The sequence below is a fragment of the Lipotes vexillifer genome, unplaced genomic scaffold, assembly GCF_000442215.2.
Source record: "Lipotes vexillifer unplaced genomic scaffold, Lipotes_vexillifer_v1.1 scaffold20, whole genome shotgun sequence".
Classification (NCBI taxonomy): Eukaryota; Metazoa; Chordata; class Mammalia; order Artiodactyla; family Lipotidae; genus Lipotes; species Lipotes vexillifer.
Window position 1 is genome coordinate 143453 of NW_006791528.1, and position 26863 is coordinate 170315.

The 26863-nt window shown below is 38.0% G+C and overlaps 1 protein-coding gene across 1 annotated transcript in view; it reads left to right on the forward strand.

Moving 5' to 3' along the window:
- The window catches only part of ARHGEF4 (Rho guanine nucleotide exchange factor 4), a 117563-nt gene that overhangs the window by 328 nt on the left and 90372 nt on the right, over positions 1-26863 (forward strand). The window contains exon 2 of the mRNA XM_007464449.1: positions 14398-14524. Coding sequence (XP_007464511.1) covers positions 14398-14524 — 127 coding nt within the window. The remainder of the gene's footprint in view (positions 1-14397; positions 14525-26863) is intronic.

The following is a 26863-nucleotide window of genomic DNA, read 5'->3' on the forward strand; positions in this document are numbered from 1 at the left end:
TGGTACCCCCTCTTCCAATGCAGCTGCTTGCCTTTCCTGCCCCCTGCCCACCTCTGCCCTATACAGCCTGCAGGAGAGACACTGCATAGTCATGTGTCTGAGAGCCACAGAGGCTGTGGCTCCCTCTTCCCTCTCTGCAGTCTAGCCCTTGCAAGGCAATGAGGCAGAACTGAAGATGGCGGGGCCTGTCCTCAAGCCCTTTCCATAGTAATTACCATTCAGTGAGGACCCACTCTGTGTCGAACACTGTGTTAGACACTGGACAGCATTAGCTCTAATACTCATAAAGTTGCATGACATTCCGATATAACAATCTTAAATTAATCAAGCAAAATTATATAAAGAGAACTAGATTTTGTCTCTAGGGACATTTTGACACCATGATTTTTACATGAAACTGTCAGCTGTTTAAAAATGACTCAGTAGTTTATAAAGCATAACTTTTACCCAATCCCTAACTCTGTTTCTTGTTCTTTCCCTTTATAAAATAGCAATATTTTTTATTATCAAGTATTTGTGAAATACACATCCCTAAGTCTCACCTCATTCCTGATACCCACCTTTATTTATTTTTTTCTGTTTCAGGTACTGGTTGTTTTTTTTTTTTTAACATCTTATTGGAGTATAATTGCTGTACAATGGTGTGTTAGTTTCTGCTGTATAACAAAGTGAATCAGCCATACATATACATATATCCCCATAACTCCTTCCTCTTGTGTCTCCCTCCCACCCTCCCTATCCCACCCCTCTAGGTGGTCACAAAGCACTGAGCTGATCTCCCTGTGCTATGCGGCTGCTTCCCACTAGCTATCTATTTTACATTTGGCAGTATTTATAAGTCCATGCCACTCTCTCACTTTATCCCAGATTACCCTTACCCCTCCCCATGTCCTCAAGTCCATTCTCTACGTCTTCATCTTTATTCCTGTCCTGCCCCTAGGTTCTTCAGAACCTTTTTTTTTTTAGACTCCATGTATATGTGTTAGCATTCGGTATTTGTTTTTCTCTTTCTGACTTACTTCACTCTGTATGACAGACTCTAGGTCCATCCACCTCACTACAAATAACTCAATTTCGTTTCTTTTTATGGCTGAGTAATATTCCATTGTATATATGTGCCACATCTTCTTTATCCATTCATCTCCACCTCACTACAAATAACTCAATTTCATTTCTTTTTATGGCTGAGTAATATTCCATTGTATATATGTGCTACATCTTCTTTATCCATTCATCTGTTAATGGAAACTTAGGTTGCTTCCATCTCCTGGCTATTGTAAACAGAGCTGCAGTGAACATTGGGGTACATGACTCTTTTTGAATTATGGTTTTCTCAGGGTATATGCCCAGCAGTGGGATTGCTGGGTCATATGGTAGTTCTATTTTTAGTTTTTTAAGGCACCTCCATACTGTTCTCCATACCACTTTTTTTTTAAATCGAGGTGAAATTCACATAACATAAAATGAACCATGTTAAAGTGTACAATTCAGTGGCATTTAGTAGATTCACAAGATTTTGCAGGCCTTATCTCTACCTAGTTCCAAGACATTCTTATCATCTCAAAAGGAAACTTCACAACTATTAAGCAGTCACAATCCATTTCCCCTCCCTAGACCCTGGCAAAGCATTAATCTGTTTTCCGTCTCTATGGATTTACCTATTTACCTATGGATATTTCATATAAATGGAATTACAGTGTGTGACCTTTTGTGCCTGACTTCTTTCACTTAGCATCATGTTTTTAAGGTTCTTCTCTGTTTTAGCATACAGCAGCACTTTGTTCTTTTTATGACAGAATAATATTCCATTGTGTGGCTATGTTTGTTTCTATTATCTGTTCATCCACTGATAGACATAGGGTTGTCTCCACCTCTTGGCTATTGTAACTAGTGCTGTCAGGAACACTTGTGTATAAGCTTTCATTTGTATACACGTTTTCTATTCTTTTGGGTATATACATAGGAGTGGAATTGTTAGGACACATGGTAATTCTATGACTAACTGTCTGAGGAGCTGCCAAACTGTTGTCTACACCACTTTACATTTCTACCAACAATGTACGAAGGTTGCCAGTTCTCCACATCCTCCCCAACACTTGTTGTTTTGTGTTGTTTCGTTTAAACTATACCATCCTACTGGGTCTGAATGGTACCTCATTGTGGTTTGATTTGCATTTTCCTAGTGACTAATGTTGAACATATATTCATAAGCTTGTTGCCATTTGTATATCTTTTTTGGAGAAATGTCTATTCAAGGCTTTTGCCCATTTTTAAATTGGGTTATTTATCTTTTTGTGGTTCACTTGTAGGGGTTCTTATGTATGGAGATACTAGACCCCTATCAAATAAGTGATTTACAAGTATTTTCTCCCATCTGTAGGTTGCCTTTCACTTTCTTGATAGTGTCTACTGCTACACAAAAGTATTTAATTTTGATGTAATCCAATTTATCTGTTTTTTTCTTTTGTTGCTTATGAATTTATTGTAATGCCCAAGAATCCACTGTCAAATCCAAGGTCATAAAAATTTACTTTTATGCTTTCTTCTAAGAGTTTTTATACCTTTTGCTCTTACCTTTAGGTTTTGTATTCATTTCGAATTCATTTTTGTGTTTTGTGTGAGGTAGAGTTCCAACTTCAAGCTTTTCCATGTGGATATTTTGTCACTCTGCACCACTAGTTGAAGAGACTATTCTTTCCCTCATTGAATGATTTTGACACCCTTGTAAAAAACCAAATGACCTTAGACGTATAGGTTTATTTCCGGACTCTCAATTCTGTTCCACTGGTCTATACATCTGTGCTTTTGCCAATATCACACTGCTTTAATTACTGTAGCTTTCTATTAAGTTTTGAAGTTGGGGTGTGTGCGTCCTCTGTGTTATTTTTCAAGATTATTTTGGCTATTTGCTGTCCCTTGTAGTTCCAAATAAATCTTAGGATCAGCTGTTTCATTTCTTGGGGGAAAAAAAGGCCATTGTGATTTTGATAAGATTACATTGAATCTGTAGATCACTCTGGAGAGTATTGCCTTCTTAACAATATTAAATCTTTAAATCCATGAACACAGGGTGTTGACTGATTTTTTAGGTGTTCTTTAACTGCTTTTCACAATGTTTTGTAATTTTCACTGTACAAGTCTTACACATCCTTGGTTAAATATTTCTTAATTATTTTATTCTTTCTGATGGTATTGCAAATGGAATTGTTTTCTTAATTTCATTTTTGGGCTTGTTCATTGCTAGTGTAATAGAAATACAATGGATATTTGTATATTGATCTTGTACCCTGCAAATTTGCTGAATTTATTATCTCTAAGAATATTTTTGTGTATTATTTAGAAATTTATATATATAAGATACAGACCCTATACATTTAAAAAATTTATATCTTTGCATTTAATTTTCTTAGGGATTATTGTAAATGGCATTATGTTCTTAATTTCATTTTCCACCAGTTGATTCTTAGTATATTGAAATATTATTGATTTTTATGTGTTGATATTGTAGCCTGTGACCTTGCTGAATTCATTTATCGGTTCCAGGAATATTTTTTAAAGACTCCTTGGGATTTTCTATGTAGACAGTCATATCATCTACAGGTAGGGACAGTTTCATTCTTCCCTTTCTAATCTGTATGCTTTTTTCCCTTGCCTTATTGCAGTGGCTAGGAATTCTAATACTGTGTTGACTAAGAGTGGGAAAAGTGGATGTCCTTGCCTTATTCCCTGTCTTAATAGGATAAATTTCAATATTCCACTATTAAGTATGATGTTAGCTGTAGAGTTTTTATAGTATCTCTTACTCAAGTTGAGGAATTTCCTCTCTAATCCTAGTTCGCTGAGATATTTTTTAAAAATCATAAATGTGTGTTGGATTTTTTTCAAAAGCTTTTTCTGTGTCAATTGATGTGATCATTTTATGTTTTCTTCCTTAGCCCCTTGATGTGGTAGATTATATTAATTGATTTTTTGGTATGTTGAATCAGCCTTCTCCACTTGGAATAAATCCCACTTGGTCATGCAGTATATATGGAATGTATAATTTTTATACATTCCTATATTAATTTGCTAATATTTTGTCCAGATCTTCTGCATCTAAACTCATGAAAGATATTGAGCTGGGATTTTGCTTTTGTATTATCTTTCCATAGTTTTGGTATCAGGGTAATATGGACCTCATAAAATGAGTTGGAAAGTAGTCTCTCCTTTTCTATATTCTTTAAAAGATTGTGTAAAATTGGTTCCCTTTGCTCTGAAGTCTACTTTGATATCAATATAACCACTTCTTTTTTGATTAATGTACCTTTTTTCATCTTTTTACTTTCAACCTGTCATTGATTTAAGTGAATTTCTTATGGCAGCATTGTTGGATCTTTTTATTTTATCCACTCTGATTGTCTTTTAATTGGTATATTTTGACAGTTAACATTTGAAATAATTATTATGTTAGGGCTTAAATATGCCATTTTATTATTTGTTTTCTAATTGTTTCTTCTGTTTACCAATACTCTTTTCTGTCAGTTACATGAACAATTTTTAGGATTCCATCATAATTTATTTGTGGCATTTTTGAATATATAGTTCTGTTTGGTTCACATAGTGGTTGCTAAAAGTATTATATATATACATAACTTATCACAGTCTACTGTTATCAACATTTTACCACTTCCAATGAACTGTAGTAATCTTAGTTCCACCGAGGTTCATTTACCATCTCCACTATTAAAATACAATTGTCTTGTGATTTCTTTACATACATTGTTTTTGAAGTATGGTTGATTTACTTCCAATATTATGTTAGTTTCAGGTATACAACATAGTGATTCAATATTTTTATAGATTACACTGCATATAAAGTTATAAAATAATGGCTATACTTCTCTGTGCTGTACAATATATCTTTGTTGCTTATTATTTTATATATAGTAGTTTGTACCTCTTAATCCCCTTTCTCCTACCTTGCCTCTCCATCCACCCTTTCCCCACTGTTAATGACTGGTTTGTTCTCTGAATCTTTGAGTTTCTTTCTGTTTTTTGTTATATTCATTCATTTTATTTTTTAGATTCCACATATAACTGAAAATATACAGTATCTTTCTTTCTCTGACATTTCTCTAAGCATAATACCCTCAAGGCCCATCCATATCATTGTTGCAAATGGCAAAATTTCATTCTTTTTTATGGCTGAGTAATATTCCAATGTATGTATATGCCACATCTTCTTTATCTATTCATCTGTTGATGGACACTCAGGTTGCTTCCATACCTTACCAATTTTGGACAATACTGCAATGAACACTGGGGTGCATATATCTTTTTCAATTGTTGTTTTTGTTTCCTTTGGATATATACCCAGGAGTGGAGTTGCTGGATCATATGGTAGTTTTATTTTTAATTTTTTAAGGAACTTCTATATCGTTCTCCATAATGGCTGTACCAATTTACATTGCCACCAACAGTGCACTAGGGTTGCCTTTTCTCCACATCCTCACCAACATTTGTTATTTGTTGTCTTTTTGACGACAGCCATTATGACAGGTCTGGGGGGATATCTCATTGTATGTTTTTTAATTAAATTTTTTATTGGAGTATAGTTGATTTACAATGTTGTGTTAGTTACTGCTGTACAGCAATGTGAGTCAGTTATACATACACATATATCCACTTTTTAAGATTCTTTTCCCATACTGTTCATTACAGAGTATTGAATAGAGTTCCCTGTGCTATTCAGTAGGTTCTTATTAGTTATCTATTCTATATATACTAGCGTCTATATGTCAATCCCAATCTCCCAATTTATCCCTATCCCACTATTCCCCCCTGGTAACCACAAGTTTGTTTTCTACATCTGTGACTCAACTTCTGTTTTGTAACTAGGTTCATTTGCACCATTTCTTTAGATTCCACATATAAGTGATATCATATGATATTTGTCTTTCTCTGTCTGACTTACTTCAATCAGTATGACAATCCCTAGGTCCAATCTAGAGTATTTTTAATTTCATTTATTGTGTTGTTCATCGTTGCTTGTTTCATCTTTAGTTCTTCTAGGTCCTTGTTAAATGTTTCTTGCATTTTGTCTATTCTATTTCCAAGATTTTGGATCATCTTTACTATCATTATTCTGAATTCTTTCTCAGGTAGACTGCCTCTTTCCTCTTCATTTGTTAGGTCTGGTGGGTTTTTATCTTGCTCCTTCATCTGCTGTGTGTTTTTCTGTCTTCTCATTTTGCTTATCTTACTGTGTTTGGGGTCTTCTTTTTGCAGGTTGCAGGTTTGTAGTTCCTGTTGTTTTTGGTGTCTGTCCCCAGTGGCTAAAGTTGGTTCAGTGGGCTGTGTAGGCTTCCTGGTGGTAGGGACTAGTGCCTGTGTTCTGGTGGATGAGGCTGGATCTTGCCTTTCTGGTGGGCAGGTCTACGTCTGGTGGTGTGTTTTGGGGTGTCTGTGGACTTTTTATGATTTTAGGCAGCCTCTCTGCTCGTGGGTGGGGTTGTGTTCCTGTGTTGCTAGTTGTTTGGCATATCGTGTCCAGCACTGTAGTTTGCTGGTCGTTGAGTGAAGCTGGGTGTTTGTGTTGAGATGGAAATCTCTGGGAGATTTTCACTGTTTGATATTACATGGAGCTGGGAGATCTCTTGTGGACCAGTGTCCTGAAGTTGGCTCTCCTACCTCAGAGGCACAGCACTGACTCCTGGCTGCAGCACCAAGAGCCTTTCATCCACACGGCTCAGAATAAAAGGGAGAAAAAGTAGAAAAAAAGAAAGAGAGAGAGGGAGGGAGGAAGGAAGGAAGGAAAGAGAGAAAGAAAGAGGATAAAATAAAATAAAGATAAAATAAAATAAAGTTATTAAAATAAAAAATAATTATTAAGAAAAAAATTTTTTAAAAAAGAAAAAAAATATGGACAGATAGAACCCTAGGACAAATGGTGAAAGCAAAGCTATACAGACAAATTCTCACACAGAAGCATACATATACACACTCACAAAAAGAGGAAAAGGGGAAAAAATAATAAATCTTGCTCTCAAAGTCCACCTCCTCAATTTGGGATGATTCATTGTCTATTCATGTATTCCACAGATGCAGGGTACATCAAGTTGATTGCGTAGCTTTAATCCGCTGCTTCTGAGGCTGCTGGGAGAGATTTCCCTTTCTCTTCTTTGTTCGCACAACTCTGGGGCTCAGGTTTGGATTTGGCCCCGCCTCTCCGTGTAGGTTGCAGGAGGGCGTCTGTTCTTCGCTCAGACAGGGTGGGGTTAAAGGAGACGCTGACTCGGGGGCTCTGGCTCACTCAGGCCGGGGGGAGGGAGGGGTACGGAGTGCGGGGCGAGCCTGCGGCAGCAGAGGTCAGCTTGATGTTGCACCATCCTGAGGTGCGCCGTGCGTTCTCCCGGGGAAGTTGTCCCTGGATCCCGGGACCCTGGCAGTGGCGAGCTGCACAGGCTCCCCGGAAGGGGTGTGTGTATAGTAACCTGTGCTCACACACAGGCTTCTTGGTGGCGGCAGCAGCAGCCTTAGCATCTCATGCCTGTCTTTGGGGTCCGCACTGATGGCCGCGGCTTGCGCTCGTCTCTGGAGCTCCTTTAAGCAGCGCTTTTAATCCCCTCTTCTCATGCACCAGGAAACAAAGAGGGAAGAAAAAGTCTCTTGCCTCTTCGGCAGCTCCAGACTTTTTCCCAGACTCCCTCCCGGCTAGCCGTGGTGCACTAACCCCCTGCAGGCTGTGTCCACGCCGCCAACCCCAGTCCTCTCCCTGTGCTCCGACCAAAGCCCCAGCATGAGTTCCCAGCCCTGCCCGCCCAGGCAGGTGAGCAGACAAGCCTCTTGGGCTGGTGAGTGCCGGTCGGCACCGATCCTCTATGCAGGAATCTCTCCGCTTTGCCCTCTGCACCCCTGCTGCTGTGCTCTCCTCTGCAGCTCCGAAGCTTCCTCACTCTGCCACCTGCGGTCTCCACCCGCAAAGGGGCTTCTAGTGTGTGGAAACCTTTCCTCCTTCACACCTCCCTCCCACTGGTGCAGGTCCCGTCCCTATTCTTTTGTCTCTGTTTTTTCTTTTTTCTTTTGCCTTACCCAGGTATGTGGGGAGTTTCTTGCCTTTTGGGAGGTCTGAGGTCTTCTGCCAGTGTTCAGTAGGTGTTCTGTAGGAGTTGTTCCACGTGTAGATGTATTTCTGGTGTATCTGTGGGGAGGAAGGCGATCTCCGCAGTTTACTCTTCTGCCATCTTCCCCAATCTCCCACATCTTCTTTATCCATTCCTCCTTTGATGGACATTTAGGTTGCTTCCATGTCCTGGATATTGTAAATAGTGCTGTATTGAACATTGGGGTGCATGTATCATTTTTTTTTTTTTTTTTTTTTTTTTGCGGTATGCAGGCCTCTCACTGTTGTGCACTCTCCCATTGTGGAGCACAGGCTCCGGACGTGCAGGCTCAGCAGCCATGGCTCACGGGCCTAGCCGCTCTGCGGCATGTGGGATCTTCCCAGACCGGGGCACGAACCCATGTCCCCGGCATTGGCAGGCGGACTCCCAACCACTGCGCCACCAGGGAAGCCCGCATGTATCCTTTTGAATTATGGTTTTTCTCTGAATATATGCCCAGGAGTGGGACTGCTGGATCATATGGTAGCTCTATTTTTAGTTTTTTAAGGAACCTCCGTACTGTTCTCCATAGTGGCTGCACCAATTTACATTCCCACGAACAGTGTAGGAGGTCATTGTGGTTTTGAATTACATTCCCTGACAATTAGTTGATGTTGTATTTTCATGTGCCTGCTGGCCATCTGTATGTCGTCTTTGGGAAAATGCCTATTCAGGTCCTCTGCCCCTTTTTTTTATTGGGTTGTTTAGGGGTTTTTTTGGTATAGAGTTGTATGAGCTGTTTATATATTTTGGACATTAACTGCTTATCAGACATTATTTGCAAATATCTTTTCCCATTCAGTAGGTTGCCTTTCCATTTTATTGATGGTTTCCTTCACTGTGCAAAAGCTTTTAAGTTTGATTAGGTCCAATTTGTTTATTTTTGCTTTTGTTTCCCTTGTCTAAGGAGACAAATCCAAAAAAAATATTGCTAAGGCATATGTCAAATATTATACTGCCTATGTTTTCTTCTAGGAATTTTATACTTTCTGATCTTACATTTACGTCTTTAATCCATTCTGAGGGGTTTTTTTATGGTGTGAAGAAATCTTCTAATCTCATTCTTTTACACGTAATTGTCCAGTTTTCCCAGCACTACTTATTGAAGAGACTATTTCCCATTGTATATTCTTAACTCCTTTGTCACAGATTAATTGACCATATTGCATGGGTTTATTTCTGGGCTCTCTATGATGTTCCATTGACCCATGTATCTGTTTTTGTGCCAATACCATGCTGCTTTGATTACTGTAGCTTTCTAGTATAGTATGAAGTCAGAGAGCATGACACCTCCAGCTTTGTTCTTTTTTCTCAAGATTGCTTTGGCTATTCGGGATCTTCTGTGGTTCCATACAAATTTTAGGATTATTTATTTGTTCTTGTTCTGTGAAAAATGTCATGGGTATTTTGATAGGCATTGCATTAAATCTGTAGACTACTTTGGGTAGTACCGATATTTTAACAATATTACTTCTTCTAATTCATGAATATAGGATGCCTTTCCATTTATTTATATCATCTCCAGTTTCTTTTATCAATGTCTTATAGTTTTCAAAGTATATGTCTTTCTCTTCCTTGGTTAAATTTATTCTTACACATTTTATTCTTTTTGATGAGATTGTATATGGGATTGTTTTCTTGCTTCTCTTTTTCATAGTTAATTATTAGTGAATAGAAAAGCAACAGATTTCTGTATATTAATCTTATATCCTGCAACTTTATTGAATTCATTTATTCTAAAAGTTTTTTGGTGAAGACTTTAAGGTTTTCTATATATAGTATCATGTCATCTGCAAATATGATAGTTTTACTTCTTCCTGTCCAATTTGGATGGCTTTTTCCTTCTTGACTGACTGCTATGGCTAGGACTTCCAATACTGTGTTAAATAGAAATGGTGAGAGTGGGCATCCTTGTCTTCTTTGTGATCTAGGAAGAAAAGCTTTCTAGTTTTCCCCATTGAGTATGATGTTAGGTGGGTTTGTTATAAATGGCCTTTATTATCTTGAGAAATTTCCCTCTATACCAACTTTGATAAGAGTTTTTATTGTGAATGGATACTGAATTTTGTCAAATGCTTTTTCTGCATCTATTGAGAGCTCATGTGACTTTTACCCTTCATTTTGTTCATTCTTATAGCCTTGGTTGTACAGGAGTCTTTCTGCCAATTTTCAGTTAGTTTTCAGTGGTAATTGTTCCACATGTAGATGTATTTTTGATGTGTTCATGGGGATAGATGAGTTCCATGTCCTCCTACTCTGCCATCTTGATCAATCCCCTTATCCTTCATTTTGTTAATGTGGTGTATCACATAGATTTATTTGCAGATGTTGGACCATCCTTGCCTCCCTGGGATAAAAACCCACTTGATCATGGTTTATGATCCTTTTTAATGTATTTTTGAATTTGGTTTGATAATATTTTGTTAAGGATTTTTGCATCTATATTCATCAGATAAATTAGCCTGCAGTTTCCATTTTTTGTAGTGTCTTTGTCTGGCTTTGGTATCAGGGTAATGCTAGCCTCATAGAACGAGTTTGGGAGTGTTTTCTCCTCTTCAATTTTTTGGAATAGTTTGAGGATAAGTATTCCATTTTCTTTAAATGTTTGGTAGAATTCCCCTGTGAAGCCATCTAGTTTTGGACTTCTGTATGTTGGGAGTTTTTTGATTACCAATTCAATTTCAATACTAGTAACCAGTGTGTTCAGATTATCTGTTTCTTCCTGATTCAGTCTTAGAAGATTATATGTTTCTAGGAATTTATCCATTTCTTCTAGGTTGCCCAGTTTGTTGGTATGTAATTGTTCACAGTATTCTCTTATGATTGTCTGTATTTCTGTGATACCGGTTGTAAATTGTCCTCTTTCATTTCTAATTTTGTTTATTTGGGTCCTCTCTCTTTTTTTCCTAATAAGCCTGACTAAAGGCTTATCAATTTTCTTTATCTTTTAAAAATACAGCTCTTGGTTTCATTTGTCTTTTCTGTTGTGGGTTTATTTTGGGGGGGGGGGCTCTCTTATTTTGTTTATATCTACTCTGATCTTTATTATTTCTGTTCTTCTGCTGACTTTGGGTTTTGTTTGTTCTTATTTTTCTAATTCCTTTAGATGGTGGGTTAGGTTGTTTATTTGAGATTTTTCTTATATATTGAGGTAGGCCTGTATCACTATAAACTTCCCTCTTAGAACTGTTTTTGCTGCATCCTATAGATTTTGGAAAGTTGTGTTTTTATTTTCATTTGTCTGAGTATTTTCTTTTTCTTTCTTTCTTTTTTTTTTTTTTTGATGTGGACCAGTTCTAAAGTCTTTATTGTTTCTTACAATATTGCTTATGCTTTATGTTTTGGTTTTTATGGATGCAAGTCATGTGGGATCTTAGCTCCCTGGCCAGGGATAGAACCAGCACCCCCTGCATTGGAAGGCAAAGTCTTAACCACTGGACTACCAGGGAAGGCCCTGTCTCAGGGTATTTTCCAGTCTCCTCTTTGATTTCTTGGTTGACTCATTGGGTTTTCAGTAGCATGTTGTTTAGTCTCTATGTGTTTGTGTTTATTTCCATTTTACTTCCTGTAATAGATTTCTAGTTTCATACCATTGTGATCTGAAAAGATACTTGGTATATTTTCTGTCCTCTTAAATGTGTTGAGACTTGTTTGGTGGACTATCATATGATCTATTCTAGAGAACATTCCATGTGCATGTGAAAAGACTGTGTATTCTGTTTTTGGATGGAATGTCCTGTAGGTACCTATTAAGTCCAGTTGGTCTAATGTGTCGTTTAATGTCACTGTTTCCTTATTGGTTTTCTGTTTGATAATCTGTCCACTGATGTAAGTGGGGTGTTAAAGTCCCCTAATATTATTGTATTGTTGTCAATTCCTCTCTTTATTTCTGTTATGCAATGCAGTATTATTAACTATAGTGGCCCTGATGCACCTTACATCCCCATGACTTATTTTATAACTGGAAGTTTGTGTCTTTTGGCTGCCTTCACCCATTTTACCTACCCCCTACTCCCTGCCTTTGGCAAGTACCAATCTGTTCTCTGTCTCTATTAGCTTGGCTTTTCTATTTTAAGATTTCACATACAGGGCTTCCCTGGTGGCGCAGTGGTTGAGAGTCTGCCTGCTGATGCAGGGGACACGGGTTCGTGCCCCAGTCCAGGAAGATCCCACATGCCATGGAGCAGCTAGGCCCATGAGCCATGGCCACTGAGCCTGTGCGTCCAGAGCCTGTGCTCCGCAACGGGAGAGGCCACAACAGTGAGAGGCCCGCGTACCAGAAAAAAAAAAAAAAAAAGATTTCACATACAAGTAAGATCATACAGTCTTTCTCTTTCTTGTCTGACTTATCTCACTTAGCATAATGCCCTCAAGAGCCATCCATGTAAATTTTCAATTGTAGCTATATATTTCAGTCCTAATGTTTCCATTCTATTCTATTTTGTATCTATTTCCCTGCTGTTGTTTTCCATTCATTTCAAGAGTGTTCACACTTACTTCTTAGAGACAATTATATGAGCTTCTTTAAAATCTTTATAATTCCAGCACTGTGTCATGTTGGTGCTGGGATCTGTTGTCTTTCCCTTATAAGTTATGGAGATTTTCATAGTTCTCTGTATATCAAATAATTTTGGGTTATATCTTGGAAATTTTGAATATTACATTATGAGCCTTATTTAGTTTCTATGGAGAATAATAGTTAAGTTTTTCAGGCAGCTGACAGTTTAGGGTACAAGTTCTTACTGGCCTTCAGGGGCTATGTTTCTTATGTCAGTTCATGTTTTCAAGGTGTTTTCAGTGCTACTTGGATAATGTAGATCACCCAGTGGCCAGTCTGAGGCCTGTAAAATGGTCTACTCCATAATTTGGTTCTCAAAGACTTTAGTATTCTGTTTAGGGTCAGATCCACCGAAGCACAGTTTGGGGGTAAGTCCAGTGGTCATAAACAACATTATGGTGTCATTTTCTTGATCTCTTTCCTTTCTGCATTCTTCCAGACACTTCTTGGCTTCCAGGAGTCCCCCTCTTCCTGGACTTTTTGCTAGAAAGCTAGGCTTTCGTTTTCCCACTCTGGCATATACTTCCTGCAACTATGTCTGCCTCTGGAGCCAAGGGGCAGGAGGACAGAGACAGGAAGAAAGAAATAGGGATTCTCCCCCTCCCTCAGAGTTTTAGGTGCCTGCCTGGCCATCACTGCCATACTATAATGGGATTTCCTGGGAGTCTAGGGTGGAACTAAATGACAACATAGAGGATTTCCCCAATTTGCTCATACCTTGGGGTCCCTTTCCCCTCTCTTCAGTCCAGAGAAGGCTTTTTGGAGTACTTTTGGTCCACACCCAGTTTTAAGCTGCTATTGAGTTCAGGCCAGAGGATACTGTAGGGACCACAAAAAAGGTAACTCACTATAGGATTGGTGTAACTTCAAATACTGGCTTCCTTCTCCAACCCACCTGCTACCATTTACTTCAGAGCCCTTAGGTAACTGATTTATACATCTGCCCAAGGTTTTTAGTTGCATTCAAATGGAAGAGATAGAGTGGGGTATCATACTCCCATCTTAATCTTTGTTTGTATATTTACATTTCCATTAATCACTAAAAGAATTTTCTAAGCACTGTTTACTTAATTTGTGTGGAATACAAAAGAAAATGGAACATTTATTTGAATACATACCAAACATTTTAAGTAAATTTCATAACTTTATAAAGTAGACAAAATCTGGAGGGGCCAAGTTTATTTCTGGATAATGGAATGATAAAGAAAGGGACAATATCCTTGTCCTCCCAAGACCTCATGCAACACTGGTCCTTACTGTCTGAAGGGTAAAGTCTGTCTTATGATTATGAGGTGTCAGGGACTTCATGGGTTGCATTTTAATTAAGCACCCCTGCAAGAATATAGCTAAAACAAAGCCTTCCTTTTGGAGAAATGTCAGGCTGTGTGGCTGACCAGCTGGTGTAATTTGGGGGTTTGGAGACCTACTGTCAGTCCTCATTTCACATTGTTGAATGACAACCTATTCTGCCATGGTGGCCACATATGACCATACAGGTTGAAGACTACTGACAACAAGAGAAACTTCTCTTTTTTCCATGGATTTTGAAATGAATGGCACCTCCCAGAGCTGTGTGCATTTTGGCTGCATGTTCTGCTCATGGCAAAGTCCTGGGCAATTAGAAAAATTATAATGTGGCAATGACAACATGTTATCTCTTTTCTTCATTTACTCTCTGCCTCTTTTCTCCTCTTCCAGTGCTGGAGGAAGATGACCATTACCTCTCCAGAGTCTTTGAATCTCCCTAGAAGAAGCCATCCGTTCTCCCAGAGTGCCCCGACAGGACTGAACCACATGGGCTGGCCAGAGCCCATACCTGACATTGGTGAGTTACATGCCTCTCTCTTTTCCTTCACACTCCAGTGTCCTGGCAAAAAGGACAAGACGTGAGAGCATGTTGTTGACAGCTGTGTTTACTTGTCTGGCAGAAGTAGCTTGAATGTGAGAAATAAACCATTGTCTTTAACTCCTTCAATTAGGAAGAGGTCCCTAGCACTCTGATAAAGGGAATTCTTGGCTTCAGGAAGATTCCATTACTGAATCCCTAAACCTGGCTCCATTCATTTATTTTGAGCAGAACTACTGACCATCCCTCGAAATTTGTAATAGGGTATAACTTACAGAGAGAGAGTTGTCTAATCTAGTGATGAAACCTGGTGTTTTCCCTTCTGGGGGACAAGCCTCTTCCTTGAGTTTTATGGCAGCCTGTCTGAGTCCCTTTCCCAAAACTATGGCAAGCAGCATCACATCACATATTTGTCCATAAAAGGGCTGATTTTCGTGCCAGAAGGAAACTGGGACCCAGTGAGGGCCAGGATGGGGCATCCTCATGCACAGCTACCACCCTTCCTGGACTTAACCCAGGAAGGGCTGGACACAGTGACAATGCTCAAGGCTCCTGGTGCAAGGACAGATTTTGGGTCTCAGGTCTTGAGCAGGTGCAGATTATGTTAGATGGCAACCTTATGGTTTAAAGGCATCCAGCTGGCTAAAGGAAGAGGCCAAATCTGGTGTTTAAAAAGGATAAAGAAGAGTTAAAGCCTTAGACAGGGTTGAAAAAACAAAATAGCTACACCTGCCAAACATGTACTTTTCCAGACTTGGGGAGTAGGGACAGGGCTGGCATTCAAGGATGTCTGTTGTTTGATCCTATTGGAGCTAACGACCTGTAGAAAGCAGGTGAGATTAGCAAAAGATGATATGGGAGAATAGTGGCTGGGCCCTGATCATTAGAGTGTGGCATATGCTGTGCTGAGGAGTCAGCTCTGATACAGACATGAGTCCTGACCTCTGAATCTGACTCGGTGCATACTGGGTGCTGGTCCTGGGGGAGTTGGCTACTAGATTAGCCAGTAGCCATGATTGTTTTCCATTAGCAAATGTCTGTGCTTATGCTGCATCATGCAGTGGATTTTAATCTTCCCCAGATATAGTTGTAATCTTAAATTCACAATAGGCAAAGTCATGAAATTTGTATTTGACATCTGCTGAAAGAATCCTTTCATGGGAAAAGATAGTTCTAACATAAACTCTTCATTAAGTCATGGAATAGTTTAGAGGCTCATGGAAGAGACAGTAAAGGGTGAGAGTAGCATTTTTCCTGGAATAATCTTCAAGGCTGATTTTGGCTCTTGAAGTTAGAAACTTCTTACAAATTCAAGCTTAATAATCATATGTTCCTATTATTTCAGAGCCTCATTTGAATTTAGTAGATATATTTATTGTAGAATAAGAGATTTTTGAAACCTCAATGTCACATGTCCCTCAGCATGCCTGCGTGCTGAGGACACTGCTCTGGAAGTCAAAGGTCAGGGCTCTGGTTTCAGCTGCCCTTCATATGGGGGTCAGAAATTGGGCACTTCCCTCCATTTCTCTATCTCATACTTCTTTTTATTTAAAAAAAAGTATAATTCCTGTATTCACCAGATTAATATGAGGGGCTAGCTTGGGTCTCTGTATTTAGCTTAGGAAAGCTTTCTTTTATTCAATTATTGCTTCCACTCCAACTGCTCTATTCCAAACTTCTGGGGTTTCTTTCTACGGATTGTATTCCCAGGTTCTATCCCCAGAATCTCTCATTATTTTATCCTTTTCCTCTCTGTTCTTGGAGAATATCTCAGTTTTACCTTCTGCTTTGCTTTTCTGGTTTTACCTCATCTGCTGTTCATTGCCTTCATTAATATTTGTGATTCAGTGATCATGTTTTTAATTTCCATACATTATTTCCAATGTCCTCTAGACGTTCATTAAAAACAGAAAGTTTGGAGTTTTGTAAAATTTTCTCCTGTTCATGTTTTATAAATTTATTTCCAAATTCATATGCTTTTCTTTTAACTGGTAATTTTTTTATAGGTGAAATTTATCTATTTGCTTATCTTTACAGACATCAATTCTTCACCAGCAATGGCTTGTTGTCAGGTAGCACTTGAGAGAACATCCTTTCAGAGATTGTTACAGGTTCCTCTTAAAATCCTTCAAGCATAGCTGAAGCAGGAAAAGTTAAGCTTTGCTATAATGTGTATCATGGGTTCAGTAACCTTTGTGCGGGAGCTTTAAGCAGTCCCAGTGAGAGGTTTACCTCTTTCCAGCACTTCTTCTCTACGTTTGGTGGAGTAGTCAAGAATTAGCCTGATGTGGGAGCATGCCACCCTCTGCCCCACAAGTCGGTGCCCAGGATAAACTCTACCACACCCACTCTTCTCTGAGTGGAGCCAGCAGGGCCAGATATGACTCTGTGAGCCCCTAGCATGATGGCTGTACATAGCATCACATAAAGCCCTCTGCAACTCCAGAACATTTGTTGAAAAGATTATTTTCCCCTTTGAATGGTCTTGACCCTCCTGTCAAAAGTAAGCTGATCACAGATGTATGGATTTATTCCTGGACTGTCAACTGTATTCCACTGATATATGTCTATTCTTGTACTAGTACCACACTGTCTTGTTTACGATTACTTTGTAGTAAGGTTTGAAATCAGAAAGTGGAGTCTTCCTACTCCCCCCTTCTTTTTCAGGAATGTCTTAGCTATTCTGAGTCCCTTGCAATTCCATGACTTTTAGAATCAGGTTGTCAATTTCTACAAGGATATCAGTTGAGATTCTGATAAGGACTTTATTGAATCTGTACATGAGTTTGGAGAGCACTGTCATCTTAACAATGTTGAGTTTTCTGATCTATAAACATACAACTTTTTTCCCATTTATTTAGGTCTTCTTTTGTTTCTCTCAACAACATTTTGTCATTTTCAGAAGACAAGTTTTTACTTCCTTTGAAAAATTCATTCCTAAGTACTTTATATAATTTTTGATGCATTGTGAATGAAATTGTCTCCTGAATTCCATTTTCAGACTGGTCATTAAAAGTGCATAGAAATACAATTGACTTTTGTATATTGATCTTGTATCCTGCAACCCTGTTGAACTCATTTATTAGTTCTAGGTTTTTAATGGATTCCTTAGGATTTTCTACACACTAGATCATGTTATCTATAAGCAGAGACAGTTTTACTTCTTCCTTTCCCATCTGGATGTCTTTTTTTTCTTGTCTAAGTGCCCTGATTAGAGCCTCCAGTACTGTACATTTGAATAAAAATGGCAAGAATGGACATCCTTGCTTTTTTTCCTGATTTTAGGGGGAAAGCATCCCATCTTCACCATTAAGTATGATGTTAGCTGCAGGTTTTTCACAGATGCCCTTTATTGGGTAGATAAAGTTCCTATATTCCTAGTTTGTCAGTTTTTTTTGTCACAAGAGAGTGTTGGATTTTTGTCAAATGCTTGTCCTGTCTATTGAGATAATCATGCAACTTTTGTTCTTTATTCTGTTGATGTGGTGTATTACATTAATTGATTTTCAGATGTTAAACAATCCTTGCATTTCTGAGATAAATCTCACTTGGTCAAGACGTGTAATTCTCATTATATTTTGAATTCGGTTTGCTAGTATTTTGTTGAAGATTTTTGCATCCATATCCATAAGAGATATTGGTCTGTAATTTTCTTTTCTTTTAATGTCTTTGTCTGGTTTTGGCCTCATAAAATAATTTGGGAAATCTTCCCTCATCTTCTATTTTCTTCAATAGTTTGTGAAGAATTGGTATCAATTCTTTTTTCAATGTCTGGTAGAATTCAGTGGTGAAGCCAATTGGGTGTGGGCTTTTCTTTGTAGGCAGTCTTGTTATTACTGATTTAATCTCTACTTGTTATAGAGCTATTCAGATTGTCTATTTCTCTTGAGTAAGTTTTGATAGTTTGCATCTTTCTAGGAATTTGTCCATTTTATCTAAGTCATCTAACCGTTGGTGCACAGTTGTTCAGTCTTCTCTTATAATCCTTTTTATTTCTGCAAAGTGAGAAGTAATGCCCCTTCTTTCATTTCTGATTCTGGTAATGAGTCCTCTTCTTTCACTTGGTCAAACCAGCTAAAGGTCTGTCAATTCTGTTGCTTTTCCCTAAGAACCAGCATTTGGTTTCTTTTATTTTCTGTTTTTTCTCTAGTCTCTATTTCTGTTCCTCAGTATTTCTGTTCTCCATTGTGCCTCTACTAACTCCTACTCTAATCTGTATTGTTTCCTTCCTTGTGCTTGTTTTAGGTTTAGTTTTGCTCTTTTTCTCCCTGTGTCATTAGGTGCAGATCCAGTTGCTGATTTGAGATTTTTCTTCTTAATACAGGTATTTGCAGCTATAAATTTCCCTCTGAGCACTGCTTTACCTGTCTTCATAACTTTTGGCATATTTTGTCTTCATTTTCATTTATATCAAGGTATTTTCTGATTTTTCTTTTGATTTCTTCTTGGACCCATTAGTTATTTAGGAGTTTGTTATTTAATTTCCACATATTTGTGAGTTTCTCAAATTTCCCTTATTATTGATTTCTAATTTCATCCCATTGTGGTCAAAGAATACATTTTGTATTATTTCCATACTTTTAAATTTGTGGAAGTTCGTTTTATGGACTAACACATGGTCTAGCCTGGAGAATGTTCCATATGCACTTGAGAAGAAAGTATATTCTGTTATTGTTGGAAAGTATACTCTGTTCTGTATATGACTATTATGCCTATATGGTTTATGGTGTAGGTCAAATATTCTATTTCCTTGATCTTCTGTATAGTTGCTCTATCCATTATTGAAAGTTGGGCATAAACCTCCAACATTTATTGTTGAATTACCTATTTCTCCCTTCATTTATGTCAATTTTTGCTTTATGTACTTTAGTTCTCTGTTATTAGGTAGGTGGATATGTATTTGTACTTATATCTTCCTGATGGATTAACCCTTTCATTGTTATAAAATGCCCTTCTTTGTCTCTAGTGTCTTTTGTTTTTTGTTTTTTTTTTAATTTTTAAAATTGGAGTATAACTGCTTTACAATGCTGTGTTCATTTCTGCTAGATGATGAAGTGAATCAGCTATATGTATACATATATCCCCTCCCTATTAAACCTCTCTCCCACCACCACCCCCATCCCACCCATCTATGTCATCACAGAGCATCAAGCTGAGCTTCCTGTGATTTATAGCAGGTTCCCACTAGCTATCTATTTTACGCATGGTATTTACGCAGTGTATTTATGTCAAATCTAATCTAGTTCATCCCACCCTCCCTTTCCTCCACTGCGTCCACAGGTCCGATCTCTACATCTGCGTCTCTATTCCTGCACTGGAACTAGGTTCATCTGTACCATTTTTCTGTATTCCACATGTATGTATTAATATACGATATTTGTTTTTCTCTTCATGACTTACTTCACTCTGTATGACAGACTGTAGGTCCATCCACATCTCTACAAATGACCTAATTTCATTCTTTTTAAGGGCTGAGTAATATTCCATTGTATATAGGTACCACATCTTCTTTATCCATTCAACAGTCATTGAACATTTAGGTTATTTCCATTTCCTGGCTATTGCAAATAGTGCTTAAATGAACATGTGGTACATGTGTCCTTTTGAATTACAGTTTTCTCAGGATATATGCCCAGTAGTGGGATTGCTGAGTCATACGGTAGTTCTCTTTGTAATTTTTTATGGAACCTCCATACTGTTCTCCACAGTGGCTGTATCAATTTACATTCCCACCAACAGTACAAGAAGGTTCCCTTTTCTCCACACCCTCTCCAGCATTTATTGTTTGTTTATTTTTTGATGATGGCCATTCTGACTAATGTGAGGTGATACCTCACTGTAGTTTAGATTTGCATTTCTCTAATAACTAGTGATGTTGAGCATCTTTTCATGTATTTGTTGGCCATCTGTAAGCCTTCTTTGGAGAAATGTCTATTTAGGTCTTCCACCCAGTTTTTGATTTGGTTGTTTGTTTTTTTGGTGTTGAGCTGCAGGAGCTGTTTGTATATTTTGGAGATTAATCCTTTGCCAGTTGCTTCATTTGCAAATATTTTCTCCCATTCTGAAGGTTGTCTTTTTGTCTTGTTTATGGTTTCCTTGGTTGTGCAAGAGCTTTTAAGTTTCATTAGGTCCCATTTGTTTGTTTGTTTTTTTCCATTATTCTAGGAGGTGGGTCAAAGAAGATCCTGCTGCAATTTATGTCAAAGAGTGTTCTGCCTATGTTTTCCTCTAAGAGTTTTATGGTGTCTAGCTTTACATTTAGGTCATTAATCCATTTTGAGCTTATTCTTGTGTATGGTGTTAGGGAGTGTTCTAATTTCATACTTTAACATGTAGCTGTCCAGTTTTCCCAGCACCATTTATTGAAGAGGCTCTCTTTTCTCCGTTTTATATTCTTGCCTCCTTTGTCATAGATTAGGTGTCTGTAGGTGTGTGGGTTTATCTCTGGGCTTTCTATCCTGTTCCATCGATCCATATTTCTGTTTTTGTGCCAGTACCATGCTGTCTTGATCACTGTACCTTTGTAGTATCATCTGAAATCAGGGAGCCTGATTCCTCCAGCTGTTTTTCTTTCTCAAGATTGCTTTGGCTCTTCAGGGTCCTTTGTGTTTCCATACAAATTGTAAGATTTTTTCTCCTAATTCTGCAAAGAATGCCACTGGTAATTTGATAGGGATTGCATTGAATCTGTAGATTGCTTTCGGTAGTATAGTCATTTTCACAATATTGATTCTTCCAATCCAAGAACATGGTATATTTGACATCTGTCTGTGTCACCTTTGATTTCTTTCATCAGTGTTTTATAGTTTTCTGAGTACAGGTCTTTTGCCTCCTTAGGTAGATTTATACCTAGGTATTTTATTCTTTTTATTGTGATGGTAAATGGGATTGTTTCCTTAATTTCTCTTCCTGATCTTTCGTTGTTAGTGTATAGGAATGCAGGAGATTCCTGTGCATTAATTTTGTATTCTGTAACTTTACCAAATTGATTGATTAACTCTAGTAGTTTCCTGGTAGCATCTTTAGGATTTTCTATGTATAGTATCATGTCATCTGCAAACAGTGATGGTTTCATTTCTTCTTTTCCAATTTCTATTTCTTTTACTTCTTTTTCTTCTCTGATTGCCATGGCTAGGACTTCCAAAACTATGTTGAATAACAGTGGTGAGAGTGGGCATCCTTGTCTTGTTCCTGATCTTAGAGGAAATGCTCTCAGTTTTTCACCATTGAGAATGATGTTTGCTGTGGGTTTGTTGTATATGGCCTTTATTATGTTGAGGTAGATTCCCTCTATGCCCACTTTCTGAAGGGTTTTTTTCATAAATGGGTGTTGAATTTTGTCAAAAGCTTTTTCTGCATCTATTGAGATGATCATATGTTTTTTATTCTTTAATTTGTTAATATGGTGTATCACATTGATTGATTTGTATATATTGAAGAATGCTTGCATCCCTGGGATAAATTCCACTTGATCATTGTGTATGATCCTTTTAATGTGTTGTTGAATTCTGTTTGCTAGTGTTTTGTTGAGGATTTTTGTATCTATGTGATATTGGCCTGCAATTTTTGTGTGTGTGTGTGACATCTTTGTCTGGTTTTGGTATCAGGGTAATGGTGGCCTTGTAGAATGAGTTTGGGAGTGTTCCTCCTTCTGCTATATTTTGGAAGAGTTTGAGAAGGATAGGTGTTAGCTCTTCTCTAAATGTTTCATAGAATTCGCCTGTGAAGCCATCTGGTCCTGGACTTTTGTTTGTTGGAAGATTTTTAATTACAGTTTCAATTTCATTACTTGTGGCTGGTCTGTTTATATTTTCTAATGCTTCCTGGTTCAGTCTGGAAAGTTGTACCTTTCCAAGAATTTGGCTATTTCTTCCATGTTGTCCATTTTATTGGCAAATAGTTGCTTGCAGTAGTCCTTATGATCCATTGCATTTCTGCAGTGTCAGTTGTAATTTCTTCCTTTTCATTTCTAATTTTATTGATTTGTGTCCTCTTCCTTTTTTCTTGTTTTTAAAAATAAATTTATTTACTTTTTTCTGTGTTGAGTCTTTGTTGCTGTGCACAGGCTTTCTCTAGTTGCAGCAAGCAGGGGCCACTCTTCGCTGCAGTGCACGGAATTCCCATTGCAGTGGCTTCTCTTGTTGCAGAGCATGGGCTCCTGATATGCAAAGCCCTGGCGTGTTGGGCTCAGTAGTTGTGGCGTGTTGGGCTCAGTAGTTGTGGCATGTGGGCTCAGTAGTTGTGGCACACGGGCTTAGTTGCTCCACAGCATGTGGGATCTTCCCAGGCCAAGGTTTGAAACCATGTGCCCTGCATTGGCAGGCGGATTCTTAACCACTGCACCACCAGGGAAGCCCCTCCTTTTTTTCTTGATGACACTGGCTAAAGGTTTATCAATTTTGTTTATATTCTCAAAGAACAAACTTTTAGTTTTATTCATCTTTGCTACTGTTTTCATTTCTGTTTTACTTATTTCTGCTCTGATCTTTATGATTTCTTTCCTCCTACTGATTTTAGGTTTTGTTTGTTCTTTCTCTATTTGCTTAGGTGTAAGGTTAGATTGTTTACTTGAGATTTTTATTGTTTCTTGAGGTGAGATTGAATTGCCATAAACTTCCCTCTTAAAACTGCTTTTTGCTGCATCCAGTAGGTTTTGGGTCACCACTTTTTTGTTGGCATTTGTTTATATGTATTTTTTAAATTTCCTCTTTCCTCTTTGATTTCTTCAGTGATCTCTTGGTTATTTAGCAGTGCACTGTTTAGCCTGCATGTGTTTGTGGTTTTTACAGTTTTTTTCCTGTAATTGATTTCTAATCTCATAGCATGTGGTCAGAAAAGATGCTTGATACAATTTCAATTTTCTCAAATTTTCTGAGGCTTGATTTGTGACCCCAGGTGTTATCTATCCTGGCGAATGTTCCATGTGCACTTGAGAAGAAAGTGTATTTGGCCATTTTGGGGTGGAATGTCCTATAAATATCAATTAAATCTATCTGGTCTATTTAAAGCTTGTGTTTCCTTATTTATTTTCTGTCTGGATGATCTGTCCATTGGTGTAAGTGGGGTGTTAAAGTCCCCCACTATTATTGTGTTACTGTCAATTTCTCCTTTTATGGCTGTTAGCATTTGCCTTATCTATTGAGGTGCTCCTCTGTTGGGTGCATAAATATTTATAATTGTTATATCTTCTTCTTGGATTGATCCCTTGATCGTTATGTAGTGTCATTCCTTATCTCTTGTAACAGTCTTTATTTTAAAGTCTATTTTATCTGATATGAGTATTGCTACTCCAGCTTTCTTTTAATTTCCATTTGCATGGAATATATTCTTCCATCCTCTCACTGTCAGTCTGTATGTATCCCTAGGTCTGAAGTGGGTCTCTTGTAGACAGCATATATACAAGTCTTATTTTTGTATCCATTCAGCCACTCTGTGTCTTTTGGTTGGAGCATTTAATCCATTTACATTTAAGGTAATTATCAATATGTATGTTCCTATTACCATTTTCTTAATTGTTTTGGGTTTGTTTTTGTGGGTCTTTTTCTTCTCTTGTGTTTCCCGCCTATTGAAGTTCCTTTAGCATTTGTTGTAAAGCTGGTTTGGTGGTGCTGAATTCTCTTGGCTTTTGCTTGTCTGTAAAGCTTTTGATTTCTCTGTCAAATCTGAATGAGATCCCTAAGTAATCTTGGTTATAGATTTTTCCCTTTCATCACTTTAAATATATCCTGCCACTCCCTTCTGGCCTGCAGAGTTTCTACTGAAAAATCAGCTGACAACCTTATGGGGATTTCCTTGTCTGTTATTTTTTGCTTTTCCCTTGCTGCTTTTAATATTTTTTCTTTGAATTTAATTTTTGTTAGTTTGATTAATATGTGTCTCAGTGTGTTTCTTCTAGGGTTTATCATGTATGGGACACTCTGCGCTTCCTGGATTTGGGTGGCTATTTCCTTTCCCATGTTAGGGAAGTTTTTGACTATAATATTTTAAAATATCTTCTCAGACCCTTTCTTTTTCTTGTCTTCTTCTTCTGGGACCCCTGTAATTCGAATATTGGTGCATTTAGTATTGTCCCAGAGGTCTCTGAGACTGTCTTCAATTCTTTTAATTCTTTTTTCTTTATTCTGCTCCTCAGCAGTTATTTCCACCATTCTATCTTACATCTCACTTATTCGTTCTTCTTTCTCTGTTATTCTGCTATTGATTCCTTCTAGTGTATTTTTCATTTCAGTTATTGTGTTGTTCATCTCTGTTTGTTTGTTCTTTAGTTCTTCTAGGTCCTTGTTAAACATTTCTTGTATTTTCTCGATCCATGCCTCCATTCTCTTTCTGAGATTTCAGATCATCTTTACTATCATTACTCTGAATTCTTTTTCAGGTAGGTTGCCTATTTCCTCTTCATTTATTTGGTCTTGTAGGTTTTTACCTTGCTCCTTCATCTGTAACATATTATTTTGTCATCTCATTTTTTTGGTGGGTGGGACTGTGTTCCTTTCTTACTGGGTGTTTGGCCTGAGGCATCCAGCACTGGAGATGGCAGTTGGGTAGAGCCAGGTCTTGGTGCTGGGATGAGGACCTCTGGGAGAGCTCACACTGATTAATATTCCCTGGGGTCTGAGGTTCTCTGTTAGTCCAGTGGTTCGGACTCGGTGCTCATACCACAGGATTTCAGGCCCAACCCCTGGCCCGTGAACCAAGATCCTGCAAGCCACGTGGCATGGCAAAAAAAAAAAAAAAAAAATTGGAACAGAACAATAACAAGGAATAAAAAAATAAAATAAAATTAGAAAACTGACAGATATATTAGAAAAAATAAAAATATAAATCAGAGAACAACTGGAAGGTAAAACAGAACCACAATAGTAAAAAAAAGTCCAGAAAAGGCCTTGGCTGTAGAGGGTGGGCCTTAAGCAGGGGAGGGGTTTAGGTGGGGGCAGGGTCTAGGCTCAGGACCCATGCGGCCAGATAAGGCACTGGGGGATCTAGGGGCAGGGCTTAGGCGGCCTTGGAGCATAAAGGATCAGGCCTGGGACCCCAGCAGTCTCCCCAGGGCCCAAGTGGGCATGAGAAGCACTAGCTGTGTTCCCCTCCAATCCTCTCAACCCCCAAGGGTCTCTCCCCATTCCCGTTGATACCCTCGTGGTCAGTGGGCCTCTCCAGGTGTGGGAACCTCTCCTCTCCCCCAGCCAGCCCTCAGGGGCGCCAGTCCCATTCCCACCTCCACTTCTCCTACCCCCTCGCTCACCCCCATATCCTACCCAGTTGCTTGGGGATTCCTCCCATCCTCTTGGGTGTCAAGGTCCCCCACCAGAGTCTGGTAGGTGCCCTAGTTGTGATGCAAACTCCATGTCCTCTTACTCCACCCCCTAGTGTGTTTTGTTTTAAAGTCTATTTTATCTGATATCAACAGAGCCACTCCAGCTTTCTTGTGGTTGCTGTTTACATGATATATCTTTTTTCCATCTTTTTACTTTCAAGTTATTTGTGTCTGAATCTAAAATGTGTCTCCTATAGACAACATATAGGTGGATTGTGCTTTTTATCTGACACTCTGTCTTTTGATTGGATTGTTTAATTCATTTACATTTAGTGTTGTTATTGATATAGTTATATTTACATCTGCCATTTTACTTTTTATTTTCTATATTTTTGAGTAATTTTTAATGGTTGCTCTAGGGTTTAACATACACATCTTTTAAAATTTATTTTATTGAAGTATAGTTGATTTACAATGTGTTAATTTCTACTGTACAGCAAAATGGTTCAGTTATACATATGTATACACACAGTTATACATATGTATATACAGTTATACATATGTATACATCATATATATATTAAATATAGTTCCCTATATAGTAAGAACTTGTTGTTTATCATGTACATCTTAACGTATTAGAATCAACTTCAACTGTATATTAGCTTAATTCCAGCAACATATAGAAATATTATTCCTATATAGCTCTATTCCCTTTCTCCCCTTTATGGTATTACTGTTATACATATATTACATCTATTAATGTTACAAACCCAACAATGCATTGTGAAAATTATTACTCTACCAACTGTCGTTATTTTCCTAGCTATTACAGCTTTGCTCCCACCCACCTCCTTTGTGCTAGTATTAGCAGATATAGTCTAGATATATTACATTTCTATATGTTGTAGGCCAAACAATACATTAGATACATATTATTTTATACAATTGGTTTTTAAATCAGTTAAGAGAAAAAAAGGAAAAAATTGGAATTTATCTTTTATAATTACATAATTACCTTTGCTAGTGCTCTATTTTTGTTCATGTGTATTTGAATTACCATC